The 23,330-nt window shown below is 36.7% G+C and overlaps 2 protein-coding genes across 4 annotated transcripts in view; one reads left to right on the top strand and one right to left on the bottom strand.

Annotated features, from left to right (window-relative positions):
• LOC129631957 (zinc finger protein 569) overlaps nt 1–23,330 on the bottom strand; it is a 159,090-nt gene that overhangs the window by 34,241 nt on the left and 101,519 nt on the right. The window lies entirely within an intron of this gene.
• On the top strand, nt 2–22,117 carry ZNF570 (zinc finger protein 570). Of its 2 annotated transcripts, none has more exons than XM_055553333.1 (5): nt 2–381; nt 1,361–1,433; nt 5,671–5,797; nt 6,115–6,210; nt 18,261–22,117. In XM_055553333.1, exons 2-5 carry the CDS (start codon nt 1,401–1,403, stop codon nt 19,613–19,615), a joined length of 1,611 nt encoding a protein of 536 aa, XP_055409308.1. In that variant the 5' UTR covers nt 2–381; nt 1,361–1,400; the 3' UTR covers nt 19,616–22,117. The 2 variants fall into 2 exon arrangements, with proteins under 2 accessions (XP_055409308.1, XP_055409309.1); XM_055553334.1 differs by having other exon boundaries at nt 364–465.

Consider the following 23,330-nt stretch of genomic DNA (forward strand, 5'->3'; position numbering starts at 1 on the left):
TTTAGGGTGACGCACCACGCAGTCTCTGTGGTGGACCCAGCCTCAGAGCTGAGAGGAATCGATCGAGACGTGCAGGCTCCTCCTGCAAGTCCAGGGAGAGGTCCGCTTGGCAAAAGCTGGGGCAGAGGAGGAGGTGGTACAAACTCCCAGGGCAGTTGAACTCCAGAGCGCCGAGGCTTCTTCTGGTCAGGACTACATTTCCCAGTGGCCCCCGCGAGCACTGGGCCCGTTGCCCCTTTGTGTCCTCCGGAGGCCGAGTCGCCTCTTTCCGGGCTCGCGGAGGCTGGGTTCCATCAGATTCAGGCCAGGAGGTGGGCCCGAGGGGAGGTTACGCGAGCCTTCCGGGCTGGGACCTGGTCTTCCGGCAGTTCGGTTCTGCAGGTAGGAAGGAAGTGGGTCACCCGGACGTTGGCCCCCTGGCTTTCTGTGTGACTCTTCATGTGAGACGGTGGTTGTTACCTTACGGTGTGTGAGCCTGTCACCCGCGGTGCCTGTGCACATCATATCTATGTGACTATGTGTGTGCGAGTGAGCGATGGTTGGTGCCATAGAGAGTGAGACTGAGTTGAGGCAGAAGGATAGTTTCTGCCTCTCTTGTTCCTCTGTCCTCGGCCTCTTTGTGACTGGAGTGTGTGAGTGAGACCATCATAGTTTTTGCGACTAGGGGCTATGGGTGAGGGTGACGGTGAAACTGCCGGTACCCATGGCTGCTGTGATCTGTGCAAGATGGTGGTTGGCGCTGTAGTTTTTAAGAATCTGTGAGTGTGTGTGTGTGTGTGTGTGTGTGTGTGTGTGTGTGTGTAGGAGCGGGGGACCGAATGAGACTCTTCTGCCACCAACATCTATTAAAGCCGGCCAGGTGATGCCAGTGTGCCACCAGGTTTCACAACCCGCTGACCCAGGAATTCCCTGTCGATCCTGTGGTTAGGACTAGGTGCTCTCACTGCCCTGGCCGGGGTTCAATCCCTGGTCAGTGAACTAAGATCTCCCAAACCGCGCAGTGGTGGGGAGACAGAATCACTTACCTACTGGAGAGGAGAAGGAAAGTGGAGTCAGAAAGACCTTTATTTCATTTTAATGCTGTTATTTATTAGCTGTGTCTTTATGCAAATGGTTGCATCACTTGGAGTTTTTAACTGTAAAATCTGGAACATTTCTTGTTTAAATAATGAATTAGGAAGTTATTTGGGCACAGGTTAAATTGTTTGCAAGCAGATTCCTAGGTCTCCATTATGCTTTCTAGTGGAGGGAAGGGTGCAACAGAGGAAAGAAAAGCAGAAAAATTCTTGGCTGATGATTGTGGATGCTGCAAGGAAAGCCTAGTTTCTCATGTTCTCTTCCCCATCTCACTCATCTAAAGACACTGCCATTCCCCAGGAGAAGAGTCAAGGGAGTAAAGAATGGCTGTTGGACTTCTTAAAGCCATGTACCAGGTGAGTTGGTGTTTTCTTTTTCCTGAAATATTTTCCTCTTTTTTCAAAACAGGCGGACATTAATTTTCCTTCTGCTGAAGCTTCTGGGTAACCAATCATGTCACATTTTAAAACTCTCCAGTGGATTCCCACCTCATTCTGGACAAATGCTGAAGTCTTTGCCTTGACCTGCAAGGCTCTACATAATCTGGTCCCTGGCTATCCCTGTGACCTCATCTAATTTTTCTCACTCTGTCTGTATTTCACTCACTCAGTTGCAGCCATGCTAACTTTTTTGCAGTGAACTGAGTACATTCTGGACTCATGGCCTTGCACTTACTGTTCTCTCTGCCTAAAATGCTGTTCCCCTAGAAACAGAATAACTTCTTCATTCTAGATCCAGAAGTTCATTCATTCCACAAACTTTTTACTAAGTACCTGTTAATTAAGAGGGCTTAGTCCTTCTTTGCTGCTCTATCTACACTCACTCCTTTGTTGATTGCACCCTGTCTTATGGCTTTATATACCATCTATATGCCAACAACTACCAAACTGTATACAGCCCAGAACTCTCTCCAGAAATCCAGACTCATGTATCCAGCTATCCACTCAGCATCTTCATTTGATTGTAGAATGGATACCTCAAATTCAGATTTCTCAAACTGAGTGAAATGAGCCATTGAAAGTTCTGGAGCACAGGAATGGCATGATCTGATTCCCACTTATCACGATCACTCTGGCTGCTATTGAAAAGAAACTGAATGGGACAAGGATAGAAACAGGAAAACCAATTAGAAACTTCTTATATACTTCCCGTCTAAGATGTTCAAACTAAAATCTTCCATCAGGAAATTGTTTGTCGTACCTTGAAAATATATCCAGAACCTGACCTCTTTTTACTATTACCAGTTTCCATTCTGATGTAAACTATCATTCCTCACCTGGATTGTTGCTATGCTCTCTTAACTTGTCCCTCTACTTCCACCCTTACTGTCTTTAGTCTGTTTTCAACAGAGCAGCTACAGTGTTCCTGTTACACATCACATTATGTCATTCCTCTTCAGGACAGGGAGAGAAATAATGAAAACTAGAGACCACCGTTTCACATAGTTTAGCTGTAGGGAAAGAAGAAAAATAGGTGGTAACTGGAGGAAAAACTATAGTCAAAAAGGTTCTTTAAGGACAGGTATGTGTCTGTGGGCTGATTTAAAGATGCAGCAGAAAGGGAAATTGAAGATGAAGAGGAGAGAGGAGGGAATTTCTGGAAGACTGTGCTTGAGTAGCTGAGAGGATTTGTGGCCTAGGATACAAATGGAAGGGTTGACCTTTGCTAGGTAAGTGGGCTGTTCATTTACAGTAATAGGATCAAGTTAGAGTATATGGGCCAGGAACTTCCCTGGCGGTCCAGTGGTTAAGACTTTGCATTCCAATGCGGGGGGTATGGATTCCATCCCTGATTGGGGCGCTAAGATCCCACATGCCTTGCAGCCAAAAAACCAACACATAAAACAGAAGTAGTAACAAATTCAATAAAGATTAAAAAAAGAGAGATTAAAAAACAGAGTGTATGGCCCACATGCAAGTAAAAGTGTAGATGTTGTGGGAATTTGTGGAAATCCTCTTAAAATGGCTTGTTTTTTGTTTTGTTTTTTTCAGTGAAACAAAGGTAGATTTTTAGCTGAGAGTAAGGATGGAGGGATTGAAGATGTGAGGAGAGGGAAGAAAGTATCAAATGGTCATTTGGGAGGGTAGGGGAAATGAATGGACTAGAGAATTGTATCATGTAGGTAGATAGAAATGTATTATTGTGGTTCACTTGAAGTTAGTGATCATGAATTTAAAATGAGACCAGTTAGAATTATTTCTTTAAAAAAAATTAATGTGTGCAGGGTACAGAAACCAAGTATGCTCAGTGATAGCTGTGGCCCAGATGAGTATAGTTAAGTGAAAAGGGGGCAGAGAAGTTGAGAGTATATGCCTGGGTGTGATTATAACAAATGGTTGTTCTAGGATGTGAGGGTATGTGGGAATGAAGAGCAGTGAAAATGTAAGATTAATGATTTGTAGGTTCTAGTGGGGTCAAAGGATGATCCTAATTAGGGTATGCATACTAGTCACTTCAATCCTGTCCTACTCTTTGCGACCCCAGAGACTATAGCCTACCAGGCTCCTCTGTCCATGGGATTCTCCCGGCAAGAATACTGGAGTGGATTACCATGCCTTCCTCCAGGGGATCTTCCCAACCCAGGGCTTGAACCCATGTCTCATATGTCTCCTGCATTGGTGGGTGGGTTCTTTACCACCAGCGCCACTGGGAAGCCCATCCTAATTAGGGTACCGGGGTGGGGTGGGGGGAATTGCAATATAGGTGGTAAAAGTGAGAGTAGGAGAATTGAGATTATGGTGGGGTTGGTACTAACTGATAATGACAAGGTCTAGGGCATGATCATGAAAGTGACTGTAGAAGTGTGGAGGACAAGCTTATTGGAGAAGGTGGGATCAGAGAACTGAGAGGCCAGGTTGTTGGAAGGGTTATTTTTATGAATATTGAAGTGACCAAAGATTATGTATAACGGGAATAGCATTGGAGAAAGTGACAGTAAGACAAGATACTAAAGTGTTCAAGGAATGACAAAGAATTGGTATCTACCAGAAACTGGTAGATGATTAAAAGAAGAAGGGATCATATACAGCTACAGCCTGATTTCATGAGATGGAAAACTAGGTATATTTTCGGGAAGAGGGTGGGACAGTGGTCTGAAAGCAAGTATAAGGAGCTAAGAGGTCACTTACCTCAGCTTCATGTGCTATAGTACAAGGGATGTGAGAAATAAGTCAGTCAGTACATGACAAGGCTTCAGGGGAAGTTGTCTTCTCTGCTGAGAACAACGTGTCTGTAAGGCAAAATGGTCAAGGGAACTGTTTCTTCAGATGGGTTTGATTATAATTTTGAATGGAGTTTGAAACCAAGTATTTGGTTGGAGGTCAAATATTTTCAGATGTTCTTTGTTAGAGGTCAGATATTTGAAGGTTAGAATTTAAGCTCCTTGTATTGACACTGTAATTATTTTCATTGACTGTATAAATGAAGGACTCAGTGAAGAATGTGTATATCATATATAAAAAATTTATGTGTTTATTATACATATCTATGTAAGCTAAGGAAAACATTTTTGGAAGCATGTATATGACCAAACCAAACAGGAACATTTCTGCAATATATTAGGGATGTTATTGCTAGGTCAAAGAGGGAGAAATTCACAAACTACTTCATATAATTAAGAAAAAAAGTTGCTGAGTGTTGAAAGACACTTTAAGAATAATTAATTTTCTTGCTCAGTCACTAAGTTGTGTCCAGCTCTTTGTGACCCCATGGGCTGTAGCACACCAGGCTTCTCTGTCCTTCACTATCTCCCAGAGTTTGCTCAAACTTTATTTTGCAGAGAGAGTTTTTTAAACTATGACAAAATTGAATAAAATGTCCAATAAAATAATCTTCTTGGTTTGACAGATTCACCTCTTGTAATTTTGTAAAAAAAAAAACACAAAATAATTTACATGTGTGTATATATCCCCACACACACATTATGTATATTAGTTTTCATTAGATGGTCACATTATGGAAACCTGGAATCAGCTGAATCATAGCATAACTCCAAGTTTTTAAGAACTTTGCTTAGCCACTATAGGCCAAAATACTATTATGAAGGGAAGACTCATTTCTTCACACAAAATTTTAAGTATTCTGGATTAAAGTATTTGCATTTTAATGGAATTGATGATTTGTTTTGCTTGGTATAATACAATTTTGGGAGATACAGTAAGCACTTTATGGTCTCATTTTACATCCTCTTATAGCTTCTTGACTTTTGCAAAACATTCATTCATTAATTCAGTTTATTCAGCAAATATTTAAATAAGCCTCATGTGTGTCAGATACTTTTCTGTAACTGGGATATAGCAGTGACTAAAACAAAAACATACTTTGCCCTCCCAGACTTTATATTTTAGTGGAGGTGGGGAGCAGACAATAAATAACAGAATAATTAAGTACCACGGAGAAAAATAAGCAGGGTTAGGGGAATAGGGAACTGGGATAAGAACATTGCTGTTTTTATACAGAATGATCTGAGAAGTACAAAAGCCCTGGGGGGGAACATTCTCCACATCTGAAGGTATATCTGGGAGCCCCGTGTGCCTGGGGCAGAATGAATGAGGTGAGTATGGGAAGAGATAAGGTTATTTCATTTCATTTCAGGAGTTGGTGACCTTCAGAGATGTGGCTGTAGACTTCTCCCAAGAGGAATGGGATTACCTAAATCCTTCTCAAAGGCATCTGTACAGTAATGTGATGTTGGAGAACTACAGGGTTTTGGTATCACTGGGTAAGAATGTCTTCTTGCAAAACTGAGCTTCTACTCATAAGGGTATCATTGTGATTTTGGGGGTTAGCATCTGTAGTGTTTGGCGGAATGTCTGCTGCCTGTGCCAAAGTAACAGGTTAATATTTGTGACTTGGCAGTGAATGGCTCTGCTATTAATCTGTTGGAAATTTCAGCTTCCCTGTCCGTTGTATGCATGTCCTCATCACATTTTTCTCTGGCTTACTGTAAGCCCCCTCTTCCCCAATGATCAAATAATTGAATGTGAGTTCTCAGATATCTACAGCATGACCAAATTTGGTTTCTTTTCATCTACGCAGGACTTTGCTTTTCTAAACCAAGTGTGATATTATTGTTGGAACAAGGGAAGGAGCCCTGGATGGCGAAGAGAGAGATGACAAAAGACTTGTGCACAGGTGAGTGAAGAGAAAATAGGCACGCAAAAACCTTTGCAGGATACAGCCCAGCTTGACTCAAAGGTAGCACCTCTTCACTCTGTTGTTGGCATGTTCCTCTCAAATGTTCTAGGTCTTAGTAGAAACTTGAGTCCTTTGAGGTTGTTCTCCGAAAGCTGATATTCTGAACTGTCTCTCCTTGCCCACTTTACCCTCCCTTCTCTGAGTCTCCTTCCTTTTTCTAGTTTCATAAGCATCTTCCAGCCTTTCTGTTCTGTTTTGTTTTAATTTTGGCTGAGCTGGGTCTTTGTTGCAGCACACATGCTTCTTCTAGTTTCGGCTCAAGAGCTTCTCTTGTTGCAGTGCAAAGGCTTCTCATTGCGGTGTGCAGGTTTCTCTTGTTTCAGAGCATGGGCCCTAGATCTTGGGGGCCCAGTAGCTGTGGTGCTTAGTTGCTTGGCAGCCTATGGGATCTTTGCATCCATTGAATTGGAATGCAGATTCTTAACCACTGGACCACAAGGGAAGTCCCCTCTTCCAGCCTTTACCAAGCTCAGGTGCACAAGCTTCCCTCAGCCCTGTGTCTGGCCCTTCATCTTCTGTCTGCGTGAAATTTCAAAATAAAGCTTTCAACATCCAAAGGAAAAAAAAAAAGAATCTTTTCCTAATCTGATGACCTTTTGAGCTCTATGCACAGCTGTAACATCAAAGTAAATTTCAAACCCTGACACCCACATGAAGTGAAAATTTGAGAAACTGACTTAATCTCTCCGTGCCTTTGTTTTTCATCTGTAAACTAGGATAATATTTTAAAAGAGCTTTCAACAGTTCCTCTCTCATATTATGAGCTCAAAAGCTGATAGCTACTAGTATTATAATAGTAGTAATATATCTCTGAATGCCTCATTTTTCTCTTAATGGTCAGTTCATTCATTCTTTTAATCAAGATTATTGAATTTGTACTTTAAACAGAGTACTTGCAAGATGCTAAGGTGTTATACAAAAATGTAAAAAATCAAATAATTGATAGGCTTGTAGAAGAAATACAATATAGCTGTAAACAGCATATATAAAAAGAAAGCTGACATAAAGGAAGCTCAGAGAGAGGTGAGAGAGGAATCTGGTTAATTGAGAAAATAGGCTTTAACAAAAACACAGGTTAGAAGCTAGAAAACATCTAAGAGAGAAGAGGTTAAGAGTTTAGCTTTGTGGTGTAGGAATGGTTTTCATACAGACATAGGATGTATTCAGGTAAAATGGAAGATTAAAATTCAGAATAAAATTAGGGTCTCTGTAAATATCTCTGTCAACACTACTCCCCATCTCATTCCACCCCCATCTCGACTACCTCTCCTCAAACTTTTATGTTCTTGTTCAGATTTCTAAGAAAAATTTTTGATGTGGAACTGTAGTGTCAAAGAAGACATGGCTAAATTTTATTAATTATTATTATTAAATAAATTACACACACATAAATATATATTAGCCTAAATATGTAGTTTAAGTAATAATATAACAAAAAATGTACCTACTTCTTAACTTAAGAAATAGAAGATTATCAGTGCCATTTTAGGCCTTTGAGGGTTCCTTTTTAGTGATGTATCGCTCCCTACTTTTGGCCCATCCCTACCCCTCACTAGAGTAACCATTATCCTACAACTTTGCTTATCATTTCTTGACTTTTCTTTGTAGTTTTTCCACATAATCCCTAAGCAAAATATTTATATTTGCATATTTTCAATTTTCTTATGAAAATGGAAATACATTGTGCTGGTAATTCTGACTTTTTCAACTCAAAATTATATTCCTCAGATTCATCTATATTGATTTTAGTCACTATTTTTCATTGAAATTTTTTCCTGGTGAAATGTAATATATTCCACTGTGAAAATCATCATTTATCCACTGAAGGGCATTTGAATTGTTTCAGTCTTCTGTTATTATAAATGTTACTGCTATGAACCTTATTACGTGTGACTGATGGTGCACATATGCTGGAGTTCATGTTGAGAATATAGCCAGGAATTTACTGCATAATGCTATTTTACTTTCCAGATTACTTGTACTAACTTACATTTCTAATAGCTGTGTGTGAGAGTATTCATTGCTCCAGACTGAGAATTAACAAATTTAAAATTTTTTGCAAATTTGACATGTGTGAAATATTTACTTATACTTGTCATCTGAATTTCCTTGATTACTAAAAAATATTTGGGATCTAATTTATAAAAGGCTATTTTGATTTCCTCTTCTGTTAAGTACCTGCTCAGTCCTTTGTTCAGTTTGAGAGATATATATATTTTTATGAGGTATTGTTGATATACATATATTTCAGGTATATAACATAGTGATTCAGTATTTTTATAGATTATACTTCATTTAAAGTTATTATAAAATATTGGCTATCCTCCCTGCGCTATACAATATATCCTTGTTGCTTTTATTTATTTATTTATTTATTTGGCCACACTGTGCAACTGGTGGGATCTTAGTTCCCCAATCAGGGTTCAGACCTGGGCCTATGGCAGTGAAAGCACTAAGTCTTACACTCCCAGTATGTCATAGCTTTATCCATTCATCTGTTAATGAACAGTTAGGCTGTTGTAAACAATGCTGCTATGAACACTGAGGTGCCTGTATCTTTTTGAATTGATGTTTTCATTTTCTTTGGATATATACCCAGGAATGGAATTGCTAGATCATACGGTAGTTTTCTGATCATATTTAGTTTTCTGAGGAACCTCTGTACTGTTTTCCACAGTGGCTGTACCAATTTACATCCCTACCTACAGTGTAGGAGGGTTCCATTTCCTTCACATTCTCACCATCATTTGTTATTTCTGGTCTTTTTAATGATGACCATTCTGACAGGTATGAGATGATATCTCATTGTAGTTTTGATTTGTGTAGCCTATGATTTTTCATATTTTAAGAAACCTTTCTGCATTCTGAAGTCATATGGGTATTCTCAAACTGTCCTCTATAGATTCTTCTTTACATTTAGTGCCATAGTCCAAAAATTGATTTTTGAGATTGAAGTATTTAATTTCTACTCCTTATGGAAAACCAAGTGTCTTAGACATTTACTGAAGAAGTGAGCTTTCTTTGCTTATTGTCCTGAATGCTACCTCTTAATATATCAGGTTATATTAGGTTGGCCAAAATCTTCGTTTGGATTTTTAATAAGATGCCACAGAAAACCCTAATGAACTTTTTGGCCAACGTAATAGTATATTTATTAATCTGATTTTGACCTCTGTTCCATTCCATTGATTCTGTTTCCTTTCGCCAGTACCACACTATCTTTTTAAAAAATTTATTTATTTTTAATTGGAGGATAATTGCTTTATAATATTGCATTGGTTTCTGCCATATATCAGTATGAATCAGCCATAGGTATACGTATGTCCCCCTCTCTTGAAAGTACCACATTATCTTAAAAAAATATTTTAATGTAAAAACTGAATATTTGTTAGAGTAAGTCCCTATACCTTCTTTATGTTCTTCAGAATTTGCCCTTTGGACATCTAACTGAAGTTTTTAGGTCAGCTTGTTAGTTTCCACCAGAAAACAACAAAAAGCTATTGGCTTTTGGTTTAAATTTTATTTATTCTACTTATTGATTTTGGATTTTTTTTTTCTATTTGTAAACATAGTTTATCTTTCTGTTTACTTAGATTTTTTTAATTCTTTCAATGTGTTTTAGAATTTTCTCTATAAAGGACACACACATCTTCTATTAGATTAATTTCTAGACATTTAAATTTTGTTCCTGTGTTAAACGTTCTCTGTGTTTTCAGTTTGTTGCTCATACACAGAAATAAAATTAACTTTTATACTTTGACCTTATATCTAGCAACATTGGAAAACTTGTACTACTATTAGTAATTTTTAGATTTCCTTTACTTTTTCTGTGGGTGAGTATGTCTGAATAATGGCAGTTTCTTCACTTTAAATTCTTAATCCTTAATTTCTTTTTTCTATTATCCTTAGATCGCCAATACAGTATGAATCAAAGTAGTGATGGCAGGTATTTTTATCAATTTCTGGCCTCAATTGAAGTGCTTTGTATATGCTAAGTCACTTCAGTCGTGTCTGACTCTTTGCGACCTTATGAACTGTAAGCCCACGAGGCTCCTCTGTCCATGGGGATTCTCCAGGCAAAAATACTGGAGTAGGTTGCCACAGCGTCCTCCAGGGGATCTTCCCGACCCAGGGACTGAACCCACATCTCCTGCATTGTCAGGCAGGTTCTTTACCACTGTGCCACCTAGGAAGTGCTATAATGTTTTGTTATTAATAATTCTGATGTTTAAAGGTTTCTGGTAGATACCCTTTCATTACCATTTGTTAAGAGTTTTGATTGTAGAAAGCTTTTGAATTTCAATAAATGTTTTTCTATATCTGTAGGTGATTAGACGATGTTTTCTTTTTTATGTAGTGAATTATGTTTTTAATGTTGAACCAATCTTGTATTCCTGAGACAGACCTATCTTTATCTTTTCCATTCATAGCTAGTTGCTCTGTGCCAATATTTTCTTTAGGTTTTTTGCATCTGTGTCAGTGAGGTTGGCCTTCAATTTTCCTTTTGTGTACTCCTTGTCAGATCTTAGAATCAAAGTTGTCCTAATCTCATAAAATCTTTTTCTTCCTTAGAAGATTTTGGGTAAAATAAAAATGTTTGTTTTTGGATGACTGGTAGAACTCTGTTCATCTTGGCCTGGGATTTTTTATGTATGAAAAGAATTTAATAATTCAATTACTATTATAAGAATGTTTTTTATTTCTTCTATAGTTGTGGAGTTATGGTATTTTTCTAAAGATTTATACTTCTCATGTAAGTTTTCAGATTTATTAAAGTTATTATTTTCTCTTATCTAAAGTTGGTAGTATATGTAATAATCAGAGAAGGCGATGGCACCCCACTCCAGTACTCTTGCCTGGAAAATCCCACGGATGGAGGAGCCTGGTAGGCTGCAGTCCATGGGGTCGCTGAGTCGGACCCGACTGAGTGACTTCACTTTCACTTTTCACTTTCATGCCTTGGAGAAGGAAATGGCAACCCATTCCAGTGCTGTCTATGGGGATGCACAGAGTTGGACATGACTGAAGCGATTCAGCAGCAGCAGCAGCAGTATATGTAATCATGACCTGTTCTTCCTTCTAAAAAGAGAGAAACAAATCTTTCAACTTATTAATGTTTTCAGACATTTTTTACCTCACTGATTATCTCTAATCTATCTTTAAATTTTTGTTAGGTAGTTCTCCTCTATTTTATTCCTCCTACATTTTTATGCTATTTTCTCTCTTTTAAAATATTTATAAAAATTTTGTTTATTTTATTTTTGGTTGTGCTTGGCCTTTGTTGCTGCGTGCAGCCTTTTTCTAATTGGGGTGAGTGGGGGCTACTCTTCATTTTTGTGCCTATAGGCTCCTTGTTGTGGTGGCTTCTCTTGTTGCAGAGCACAGGCTGTAGGCACACAGGCTCAGTAGTCGGAATATGTGGGCTCAGTGTTCGGGCTTTTGGGCCTTAGACCACACTGGCTTCAGTAGTTGTGGTGTGTGGGCTTGGTAGTTGCAGCTCACAGTCTCTAAAGCACTGGCCCAGTAGTTGTGGCACATAGGCTTAGTTGCTCCGAGGCATGTGGAATCTTTCCAGACCAGGGATCAAACCCATGTCCTCTGTATTGGCAGGCAGATTCAAATCCACTATACTACCAGGGTCGTCTTTTTTTTTTTTTTTTTTTTTTTTTTTAGCTTTTAAACTTAGATAATTCAGTGTTTTTGAGGCTTTCTCTTTTCTAAGCGTTTAAGACTATGTTAGGAATATAGTCCACATGTTTTGATATGTAGTCTTTTTGTTATCATGTATATCTTAGCATTTTCTAATTTCCACTGATTTTTTTTTTCTTGACCATGAATTATTTGGAAGCTTTAAGTTCCAAATTTAAGTTTTTGTTTTAACTACATTACAGGTGGAGGATACGGTCTGTTTAATATGCATGCTTTGAAGTACTTTGAAGCCTATTTTATGTCTAGGGAGTAAATTTTGATAAACTGTGTGTTCTGGAAAATGTCTGCTGCTTGTGTAGTACAGCATTTGATACATGTTCATTGGATTAAGCTCAATAACTGTGCTGGTCAATTCTTCTAAGTCTATTGATTTTTAAAAAAAAATCTCCTTGAGCAGTATTATGGAAGTGTTTTATAATATGTTTTGGGGATTATCTTTCTGGTAATCCCAGAAAGATTATCTTTTGGTGAATTCTTCTATTATTATTACTCTTTAGTGATGATTCTTCCCTTAACTATTTAGCTTGATAGAACTTTATAAAGGCCTTCTTTTGTTACTATTTCTTTAGTGTAGTTTTCTTCACTCCTTTACTCTCTTACTTTCTATGTGTTTCTTTTGTGAACAGTATATAACTAAACATTTTTTTTGTCCAGTCTAATAATCTAATTGTGTTATTGTTGAGTTTTAGCAGTTCTTTATGTATTCTGAATATTAACCTCTTTTCAGATACATAATTGGCAAATATTTTCTCCCATAATCTCTGTGGGTTGCCTTTCACTCTGTTGATTGTGTCCTTTATGCACAGTAAGTCTTTACTTTTCATGAAGTTCAATTTGTCTACTTTGTTCTTTTATTACCTATGCTTTTGGTATCATAACCAATAAATCATTGCTAAATATAATGTCATGAAGATTTTTTCCCTATGTTTCCTTCTAAGAGTATTTTAGTTTTAAGTTTTACGTTAAGTCTTTTATCCATTTTGGGTTAATTTTTATGTGTGGTGTAACAACTTCTTTGTTTTACATGTGGATATTTAATTTTTCTAGCATCATTTAAATTTTCTAGCATCTAGCATAAATTTTCTAGCATCTAGCATTTATTGAAAAGCCTGTCCTTTTCCCCATGGAAAGGTCTTGGCACACTCATCAAAAATCATTTGACAATATATATAAGGATTTGTTTCTGAGCTCTCTATTTGCTATACACACACACACACACACACACACACATATATCTTTATGTCATATCACAGTGTTTTGTGTACTGTAGCTTTGTAATATGTTTTGAAATCAGGAAGTGTGACACTTCCAACTACCTTCCTCCTTTTCAAGATTCTTTTGACTATTCAGAGTCCATTAAGATTACATATGAATTTTAGGATTGGTTTTTCTATTTCTGGAGAAGTCACTGGGATTTTGATAGATATTGCATTGAATCTGTAGATAGCTTTGGGTAGTGTGGACATCTTAACAGTATTAACTTCTAATCCATGAACACAGGATGTCTCCATTTATTTACAGTTATCTTTTAATTTCTTTCACCAATGTTTTATAGTTTTCATTGTATAAGTCTTTCACCTTGATTAATTCTGAAGTATTTTATTCTTTCTGTTGCTGTGGTAAATGGAGTTGTTTCCTTAATTTTCTTTTCAGATTGTTCATTGTTAATGTATAGAAATGCAGTTGATTGGTGTATGTTGACTTTGTTTTCTGACTCTGTGCTGAGTTTGTTGTAACGAGTGTTTGTTTTTCTTTTGTGGAGTGTTAAAAATGTCTATGTGTAAGATCATGTTGTCTACAAACAGAAATGATTTTATTTCCTCTTTTCTAATTTCAGTGCTTTTTATTTGCTTTTCTTGCCTAATTGCTCTGACTGGAGTCATTTCTGACTTCAGTTGAATTGCTCTTTCAGTCTAAAGGTTCATCAGTTTTGTTGATCTTACTGAAAAACAAACTCTTGGTTTAATTGATTCTTTCTATTGCTTTTTAAATTTTCTGTTTGGTTTATCTCTGCTTGAATCTTTATTATTTTTTCTTCTTTCTTCTACATTTGGTTTAGTTTGCTCTTTTTCTAGTTAATATTTATTTGATATTTTTCTTCTTTTGTGATGTAAACCTTCACAGCTATAATTATTTCTGATGCATCCCATAAATTTTGGTATGTTGCACTTTTATTTTCATTTGTTGTAAGATATTTTTAAATTCCTCTGTGATTTCTTCTTTGACCCACTGATTGTGTAAATGTGTGCTGTTTAATTTCCATGTATTTGTGGATTTTCCAGTTTTTATATTGCTATTGATTTATAGTTTCAGTCCATTATGATTAAAAAAGATACTTAGTATGATTTCAATCTTCGAAAATTTATTAAGATTGTTTTATGGGCTAACATATAGTCTATCCTACATTCATGTATATTTTTTGGTGAACTTTAGAATTAAAAAGAATTTTTTTTTTAAGTCACAATATTTTTGTTTTGGCCATACAGTTTGGCTCACAGGATCTTAGTTCCCTGACCAGGGATTGAACCCAGACCCATGGCAGTGAAAGTGTTGAGTGCTAACCTCTGGACCACCAGGGAATTTCTTCAGAAAAAGAAAAAAATTCTTGCAAAGAGTTTGCCAAACTGTAAAATCTGAGAGGACAGCATTCTACAAGGTTGTGCTTATTTCAGACACCAGCTGCAAGTTGGGGCATCCTTAGGGCCACCCTTATTTCTGACCAGCTGGCTGCACATTTGAGAATGCCTACAGTCACCCTCAGGTTTGATAATTCACTAGAATGACTCACAGAACTCAAGCGTATTATTATGATTACACTTTTACTGTAACAAAGACTGCAGATCAGAATTAACCAAAAGGAGAGGCCCCAAAGGTGGAAGGCCGGGAGAGTTGCAGATGTAAGGTTTCAGTTGTCATAAGGGCCCATCGGGCATCTCAGTATTCAAAAGAATATTACCAGCCAGGGAAGCTCTCTTGAGCTTCAGTGTCCAGAGTTTTTAGTGTTTTTGGGGAGGTGGGGTGGCAGGAGGAGGTTAGTTTTGTTTTGTTTCAGTATGTAGACATGACTGAGTGAATCATTACCCAATGTGACTCAATCTCCAAGCCTTTCTTCCTTTCCCAAAAGTCAGACTGATATGGTGGCTCAAAGCTCCAACCCTCTGATCATATGGTTGGTCTTTCCAACATGGTTTGCCTCCAGCCTGAGTCATCTCCTTAGCAAAAACTACCTAAGGAGTCATCATGAGTCACCTTATTAGTGTTAACTATCAGGTGTAGTCCAAGAGGCTCACCATGAATAACCAAAGACCTCCTTCCAGGAGTTCAGATGACTTAGAGGTAACCTCTTGGGAAACAGGGACAAAGGCCTGCCACATTCTTTATTGCATAGTTCTTTTAAGAAATCACAGTAGGCTTTGACTGTAATTGAATGAACATAATAGGTAAATTTGATGAGACTTTGTGGCTTTACCATGTTGGTTCCTCATATAAAAAGCAAGGTGTGCATCTTCTCCATTTATTCAGTTTTTAGGGGGTGGTCCCTTATTAGAATTGTAAAGTTTTTTTCCTTCTGCTTTCTTCTATTGCTTTTTAAAATTGATTCTAAAATTGCAAGATAATATTCTTATTTGAAAAAAAGAAGTATAAATAGTATAGTACTTTTCCACATAGCTTCTGTGTTCTATTATGTGCCTTTATCTATGTGGTGTTTTGCAAGTACCAATGTATACTTTATATATAAAGAAAGATAATTCTTATTAATGATTACTGTTATTAGCCATTGTTTTATTATTTATGTTCATGACATTTCTTTCATCTTTTTATCTGCTGTGTTTGGTTTCCAAGATTGTAGTTCCCTAACCAGGGATTGAACCCAACCCTCCACAGTGAAAGCATGGAGTCCTAACCCCTGGACAGCCAGAGAATTCCCTTTGTGTCATTTCTTAATAATATATTCCAAACTGTGTATGTTATTGTGAAAGTGTATTTTATTCTTTTTTGGTATAAATCATTGAACAAGTTGATTTTTATTATAACCTTTAATATCATGTGGTATTAATGTTCTCACCTCTGATTTTTTCTTGCTTACATTTGCCCTTCTTAATATCTTTTGGTTTCTCCTCTTTTCCTGAATATCTTTATGTTGGAGTGCTCTGGGGTTTATTCCTTTGCTCCTTTCTCTTCTATATATGCTCATTCTCTTGATAATACAGACTTGTGAAATACCATCTATATGCTGGCAACTCCCAATTTAAAAATCTCGAATCCAGACTTCTTTTTATTTTGAGGTACAGTTGATTTAGTGTGGGCTTTCCTGATGGTTCCAGGATAAAGAACGTGCCTGCCAATGCAAGAGACACAGTATTGATCCCTGGGTTGGGAAGATCCCCTGGAAAAGGAAATGGCAACCCACTCCAGTATTCTTGCCTAGGAAATCCCATGGACACAGGAGCCTAGCAGGCTACAGTTCATGGAGTCACAAAAAGTTGGACACAACTTAGCAACTGAGCATGCACTCATAGTTCATGATTTAGTGTATTATATTAGTTTAAGATATACAACATAGTGATTCAAAAGTTTTATAAATTATACTCCATTTATAGTAATTATAAAATACTCTCTATATTCTCTGCTCTGTACAATATATTCTTGTAGCTTATTTTATGCATAGCAGTTTGTACCTCTAAATCCTCTGCCCCTATCTTGCATCCCCCTGTGTCCTTCTCCTTACTAATTTGATCTCTGTCAACAGTGTGGGAGGGTTCACTGGCCAATGTTGACGGCTGTTCCATCTTTCCATTGTTCAAACCATAAACTTGGAAGGCATGTTTATCTTATCTCTTTCTGTTACATTCTATATCCAATCTGTAAGGATATCTTCTTGGCCTTTCCAAGAGGAAAAATTAAATAGAATCTGACCACCTCTTTATATCTTCATTGATATCTCTCTGGTCTAAATAATTATTATTTCTCGCATTGATTGCTACAATAGTAGGTCCCTTTTCTTCTCTTCTTGCTCTTCACCTTCCAGTAATTTCATTAAACTGTAACTAGATGTCACTTCTGTACTCATACCACTTCATTGGCTCATACCACTCATACTACTCATACCACTTCAGTGGCTCTCCATCTCACTCAGAGTAAAAGCCAAGTTCCTTAGGAAGCCTATAAAGCTTAAATAATCTTAATTATCCTTTACCTCTGACTTCATCTCACCCCTCTCTAGCCACATTGACCTTCTTGTTATTCCTCAGACAAACCAAACATGCCTTTGCTTTTAGGCTGTTTCTTCTGTCCAGAATGTTCTTTGTCTGAATATCTAAGTGACTAACTTTTTCACTTCCTTCAATTCTTTGCTTCAGTGTTAACTTATTTATGATTCCCTCCTTTGACTTCACCATCACTCCTGATCTCTTTTACCCTGCTTTTCTTTTTCCATAGCACTTAGTACCTTCTAACATACAATAAAATTTACTTATTTAGCATTTATTTCTGGTCTCCCTAAGAGTGTAAGATCCATGAAGGTAAGGATCTTCATTTCTTTCTGAAATGAAACTGAAAGCATATAGAATAGTACCTGGCACAAGGTTCAATGAATGTTCTTGAAAGAAGTAACCATAAGAGTGGAGATTATTTCAGTTCCTGTATTATTCATACATGCATAAAATTATAACCAGGTCCAACCACCTACACAAATCCTTATTGACCTATGATTTACTGTATTGATTTCCTTATAATTCTAATCATTCCTCCTCGAGTTTGTTGTTGTGGTTCAGCCACTCGGTCGTGTCCAACTCTTTGTGACACCATGGACAACAGCACAGAAGACCTCCCTGTCCATCATCATCTCCTGGAATTTGCTCAAACTCATGTCCATTGAGTCAGTGATGCCATCCAACCATCTCATCCTCTGTTGCCCCCTTCTCCTCATGCCCCCTCAATCTTTCCCAGTATCAGGGTCTTTTCCAGTGAGTCAGCTCTCACATCAGATGGCCAAGTATTGGAGCTTCAGTATCAGTTTTCCAATGAATATTCAGGGTTGATTTCCTTTAGGACTGACTGGTTTGACCTCCTTGCAGTCCAAGGGACTTTCAGGAGTCTTCTCCACTCTTTTCCTCCAGTTACTCCATGACTTATTTTCAGTTATTGTCTTTGTACTCTTCAGAACTACAAAAACCAGTGTTCTTATTTGCTGTTAAATTCACACACTTTATAGATGCACTTTTATAAATGTACCTTCTGGTACTTAATAGAGAATTTTTTTTATTATTATTTTTCAGACTGGGAATCTATGTGTGAGACTGAAGAATTAACCTCAAAGCAGGACATTTATGAACCACAATCATCTCAGAAGGTAATAGAAAAACTTACAAGCTATGGCCTTGAGTACTCCAGCTTGAAAGAAGAATGGAAATGTGAGGGCCATCTTGAAGGGCAACCAATGAATCAGAAAGCATGTTTCAAGGAAGAGACAATCACTCATGAAGAAGCCCCTGTTAATGAAAGAGGACAAGAATATAACAAAACTTGGAGAAGTTTCCATCCCAACACACTACTTCATACACAACAGATAATCCCCAAAGAGGAGAAAATACATAAACATAACACACATAAAAGCTTAAAAAAAAAATTAATTGCCATTAAGCCCAAGAGTATCTATACAGAGAAGAAACTTTTGAAATGTAATGACTGTGAAAAAGTCTTCAGCCAGAGCTCATCCCTTACTCTTCATCAAAGAATTCATACTGGAGAGAAACCCTATAAATGTGTAGAATGTGGGAAAGCATTCAGCCAGAGATCAAATCTTGTTCAACATCAGAGGATTCATACTGGAGAAAAACCTTATGAGTGTAAGGAATGTAGGAAAGCCTTCAGTCAGAATGCACACCTTGTTCAACACCTGAGAGTTCATACTGGAGAAAAACCTTATGAATGCAAGGTGTGTAGGAAAGCCTTCAGCCAGTTTGCTTACCTTGCTCAACATCAAAGAGTCCATACTGGAGAGAAACCCTATGAATGTATTGAATGTGGGAAAGCATTTAGCAATAGATCATCTATTGCTCAACACCAGAGAGTTCATACTGGTGAGAAACCTTATGAATGTAACGTCTGTGGGAAAGCATTTAGCCTTCGTGCATACCTTACTGTACATCAGAGAATACATACTGGAGAGAGACCCTATGAATGTAAGGAATGTGGGAAGGCTTTCAGCCAGAATTCACACCTTGCTCAACATCAGAGAATTCATACTGGAGAAAAGCCTTACAAATGTCAGCAATGTAGGAAAGCATTCAGCCAGATTGCCTACCTTGCTCAACATCAGAGAGTTCATACTGGAGAGAAACCCTATGAATGTATTAAATGTGGGAAGGCTTTTAGCAATGATTCATCCCTTACTCAACATCAGAGAGTTCATACTGGAGAGAAGCCTTATGAATGTAATGTTTGTGGAAAGGCTTTTAGTTACTGTGGATCCCTTGCCCAACACCAGAGAATTCATACTGGAGAGAGACCCTATGAATGTAAGGAATGCAAGAAAACTTTCAGGCAGCATGCACACCTTGCTCATCATCAGAGAATCCATCTTGGGGAGTCACTCTCACCACCCAATCCAGTCAATCACCAAGTCCTGTAGACTATTTCATAAATACTTTTGGAATTTATACTCTTTTCTCTATCTCTAATATTGCCATCCTAGTTTAAGACCTCATCTCACATGGATCACTCTATAGCTCTCTTTTTAAAAAAATTTTTAAATTATCAAAGTATGACAACACATTTAAAGGAGACTTGGAAAATACAAAACAAAGTTATATAGTTCCACTATATATTACAATTATTTTTTTAAGTAGATAAATTAAGACTTTTAGTTGGAGTTTCAATATCAAACTCTCAAAAATTAATAGAGTGAATAGGCAGAAAAGTAGAAGGATATAGTAGAATAGAAAAGCACTATTTATGAACCATTTCAACATAATTAAGATTTATATAATTTTCACACAACAGTAGGGTATAAGTTCTATTGAAGTTCCCATAGACTATAAACCAAGAGACTCTGTAACATATCCAGGGATGTAAAATGAGGTGCAAATGTTTCATGGTCTAAAAGTATTTAAATCATACAGAGTCTGTTCTCTTATCACTGTGGAATTATGTTAGGAATCAGTATGAAAAGATATTTGAAAATAACCTACACATTTTCAAGTGCAATGTGACATTTACCAAGAGAGATCTTTGACTTAGCCATCAAAAGCCTCAATGAAGTTAAAAGACTGGAAAAGCACAGAGGGTGAGTGCACAGAAGAAAGCATGTAAATGAGAAATTAATATCAAAATTAGAAATTAATATCAAGGATACTTTAAAAAACCCATGTATTAGGAAATTAAATGTCCACTTTTAAATGATGGGTGTATCTAAGAAACCATAACAAGGAAAATTAGAAAACATTTGTAACAATAAAAATGAAAAGAGAATTTATCAGAATTTGTTTCATGCCCAATGCAGCTAAATACAGTGTGGAATCTTGAGTAAGATATGAAGACTAATAATGGACTCTAGCATAAAATTTTGTGAAATTTGAACCAAATCTATAGTTACTGTATCACATGTTAATTTCTTGTTTGTTTTTTTTAACAACATAGTATTTCTTTATATTCTCGGAATTGAAGTTTCAAGCATCATTCAAAAAAAATTTTTTTTTAATCACTTCTAGACTTTTACCAGTAATACTAGATGCCAGAATAAGTGGGACTATATCAAAGTTTTGAGTGAATATAAATTAGAAATCTAGCATTCTATTCATACTTAGTCAAACAAGTGGAGCCAAAATGTCATAAATTTTTTCGCTAAGCAAAAATTCATATTTTAAAAATATATATATTATAATATTATATATGTATGTATGTATACAAAAGCTTTTCTACTACACTTGATAAAGGCTTGAGAAAGAACAACAAAAAATGAGACAGAGATTGGAAAACCAAGTAAATGAAATGGGAGAACTGAATATGAAATAGAAAAAGTGAAACTAGATAAAAGTAAAAGATCATCATGTAGTCCAGTTGTTTTTAAACATGGCTGCTCATTAGAATCACATCTGGGGTTTTAGGGGGAAAAGTAATAACCTGGGCATTTGTGTTTTTTTAAAATTTCCAAGCTATTTCTAATGTGCATCTGGATTTTCAAAAGTGATTACTAAATGGTAGTTTCAGCTATAGAATTCTATTAGTTTCTGTTGACCAATCATGAGGATCACTCTATAGCTTTCTAACAGATCTTCCTGTATCAATTTTTGGTCCCCTTAAATTCATTTCCCACCATGCACTCAAAATGAACATTTTCAAGTATAATAATACATCACTGCCTTGCTGTTGTTCTTTAACATCTACAGTCTTTAAAACTGTCTATGAGGAACTTCATTATCTAGTTCTTATATACCTTTCAGCCTTATTTTATTTGTTTCTTTCTCAGATCTAGGCACTTACCAGGACTAAGAGCTTAGATTCTGGAAAATCATAGCTCTCCTACTATTCTGGCATTGTGTGAATTTGAGTAATTTGCTTGACTTATCTGAAACTCAGGGTTTTCTTTAATTCTTAAAATAGGGATAATAAAGGACACTGTAGTGTAGAAATGTGAATATTAAATGAAATAGTGTCTGTTGTAGATGGGTGCATATTAAGTAAGAAATTTGCATGCAAAGTACTTCACCTAGTGCATCAAATATAGCAGATCTTCAATTAAATAATAATAGCTAACATGTATTGAGTGCCTACTATGCACCAGGCACTATTCTACATACTCAACATATATTAACTCATTTAATCCTTACAGCTAAAACAAGATTCCTTAGTAGACAAAGAAGAACATCCATGGAAAGCAGCAGGTCACAACTGAGACAACCTAAAAACTTTAGAATATATGTAGGAGTGTTTTTACTATAGGCAAGTAATAGAAGTAGAACTATATAACACAGCTGGTTTTAGGAGGTTTCTAAAGAGAAAGAATTAGATAAAGTAATTAAAGAAAATGAAGGTTCACTGAGAAAAATACAGAACTTCTATTTAGATCAAGCACAGAGAGTATTGCAGTTAACTCCAAAACCTCAAGAAATTCATACTGCAGCATAAAAAGACATCAGTCCCAAGTAATAGTATGGGTTAATCTAGGTGATTTCATCTAAACTGTTTGATACTACAGAAAAAAATACAAAGTTTATAAATTTTTATCAGGTGATTATAAAACTGAAATCAAAAGGGGATTGAGAGAAAATTACAAACTACACACACACACATATATATACACAGTTTCATTCATTCAGTGAATATTGAGTAGCTGCTGTTTGCCACACACCGATTTAGACAGGAGGAGACAACATGATCGATACAAAGACCAGATCCTCAAGGAGTTAAAACAATAGATTTTCTAGGTCCAGAAAACTGAAGAAGAATAAAATAAATCAAAAGGTATTATGTAGCCTAGGCTGAAGAGACTCAAGATAATAAAGTTATCCATTATTTCTGATTAACAAATTCACTGCAATTCCAACAAAATTCCTCAATAGGCCTTTTTGCCCTTTAATTTCACATAAAATCTTTTTTTTTTATTCCCTGCCCCACCCACATAAAATCTTAAAACTTAAAATGAATCTATGAAGTGTGACTTCTAAAGAACAGCAATAAAATTATTGAATCAAATCTATTTGTAGAAAATTTGCATATGATAAAGATGGTTTAAATACCAGTAGAGAAAGAATGGATTTGGGAGTAGTAAAAGAATTGACAATATACATCATGGCAGTGAGGGAAACAAAATCACAATGAACTATTTCAAAAGCATCATAGTACTAATTACTGGAAAGATGTGGGGCAATAGAAATAATCATACAATGCAGTTGAAAATACAGTAAGTCCGCTACATACAAACCTTCAAGTTGCAAGCTTTCAAAGATGTGTATGTGCATTTACATGTCCAGTCATGTAAGTTTACATGTCTGGCGTACCTTGTGACATGCGTCCATCCTCTACAAGTAGCTGTGCTTTTGTGTACTTCACAGTATAGAGCATGGTAGTACAGTATCTTTGTTTCCAGTCCAGGATGTCCAGAAGCAAGCGTAAAAGCAGGCAGTGATGTAGCTGATATCTTCTATTGCTGACAATCCTTCAGTTCTACCATATTCTATTTCCCTCCTTCAGTCAGTAAGTCTTGCCTGTTCCCTTGATGCCAGGCCCTGTATGCCAGCTGTTTTACTGTACTACTGTACTTTTCAAGGTACTGTACTATAAGATTTAAAATGTGTTCTTTATTTTTTGCTTTTTATGTGTTATTTGTGTGAAAAGTCCACAGAATT

This window comes from Bubalus kerabau, chromosome 17 (genome assembly GCF_029407905.1).
Source record: "Bubalus kerabau isolate K-KA32 ecotype Philippines breed swamp buffalo chromosome 17, PCC_UOA_SB_1v2, whole genome shotgun sequence".
Taxonomy (NCBI): Eukaryota; Metazoa; Chordata; class Mammalia; order Artiodactyla; family Bovidae; genus Bubalus; species Bubalus kerabau.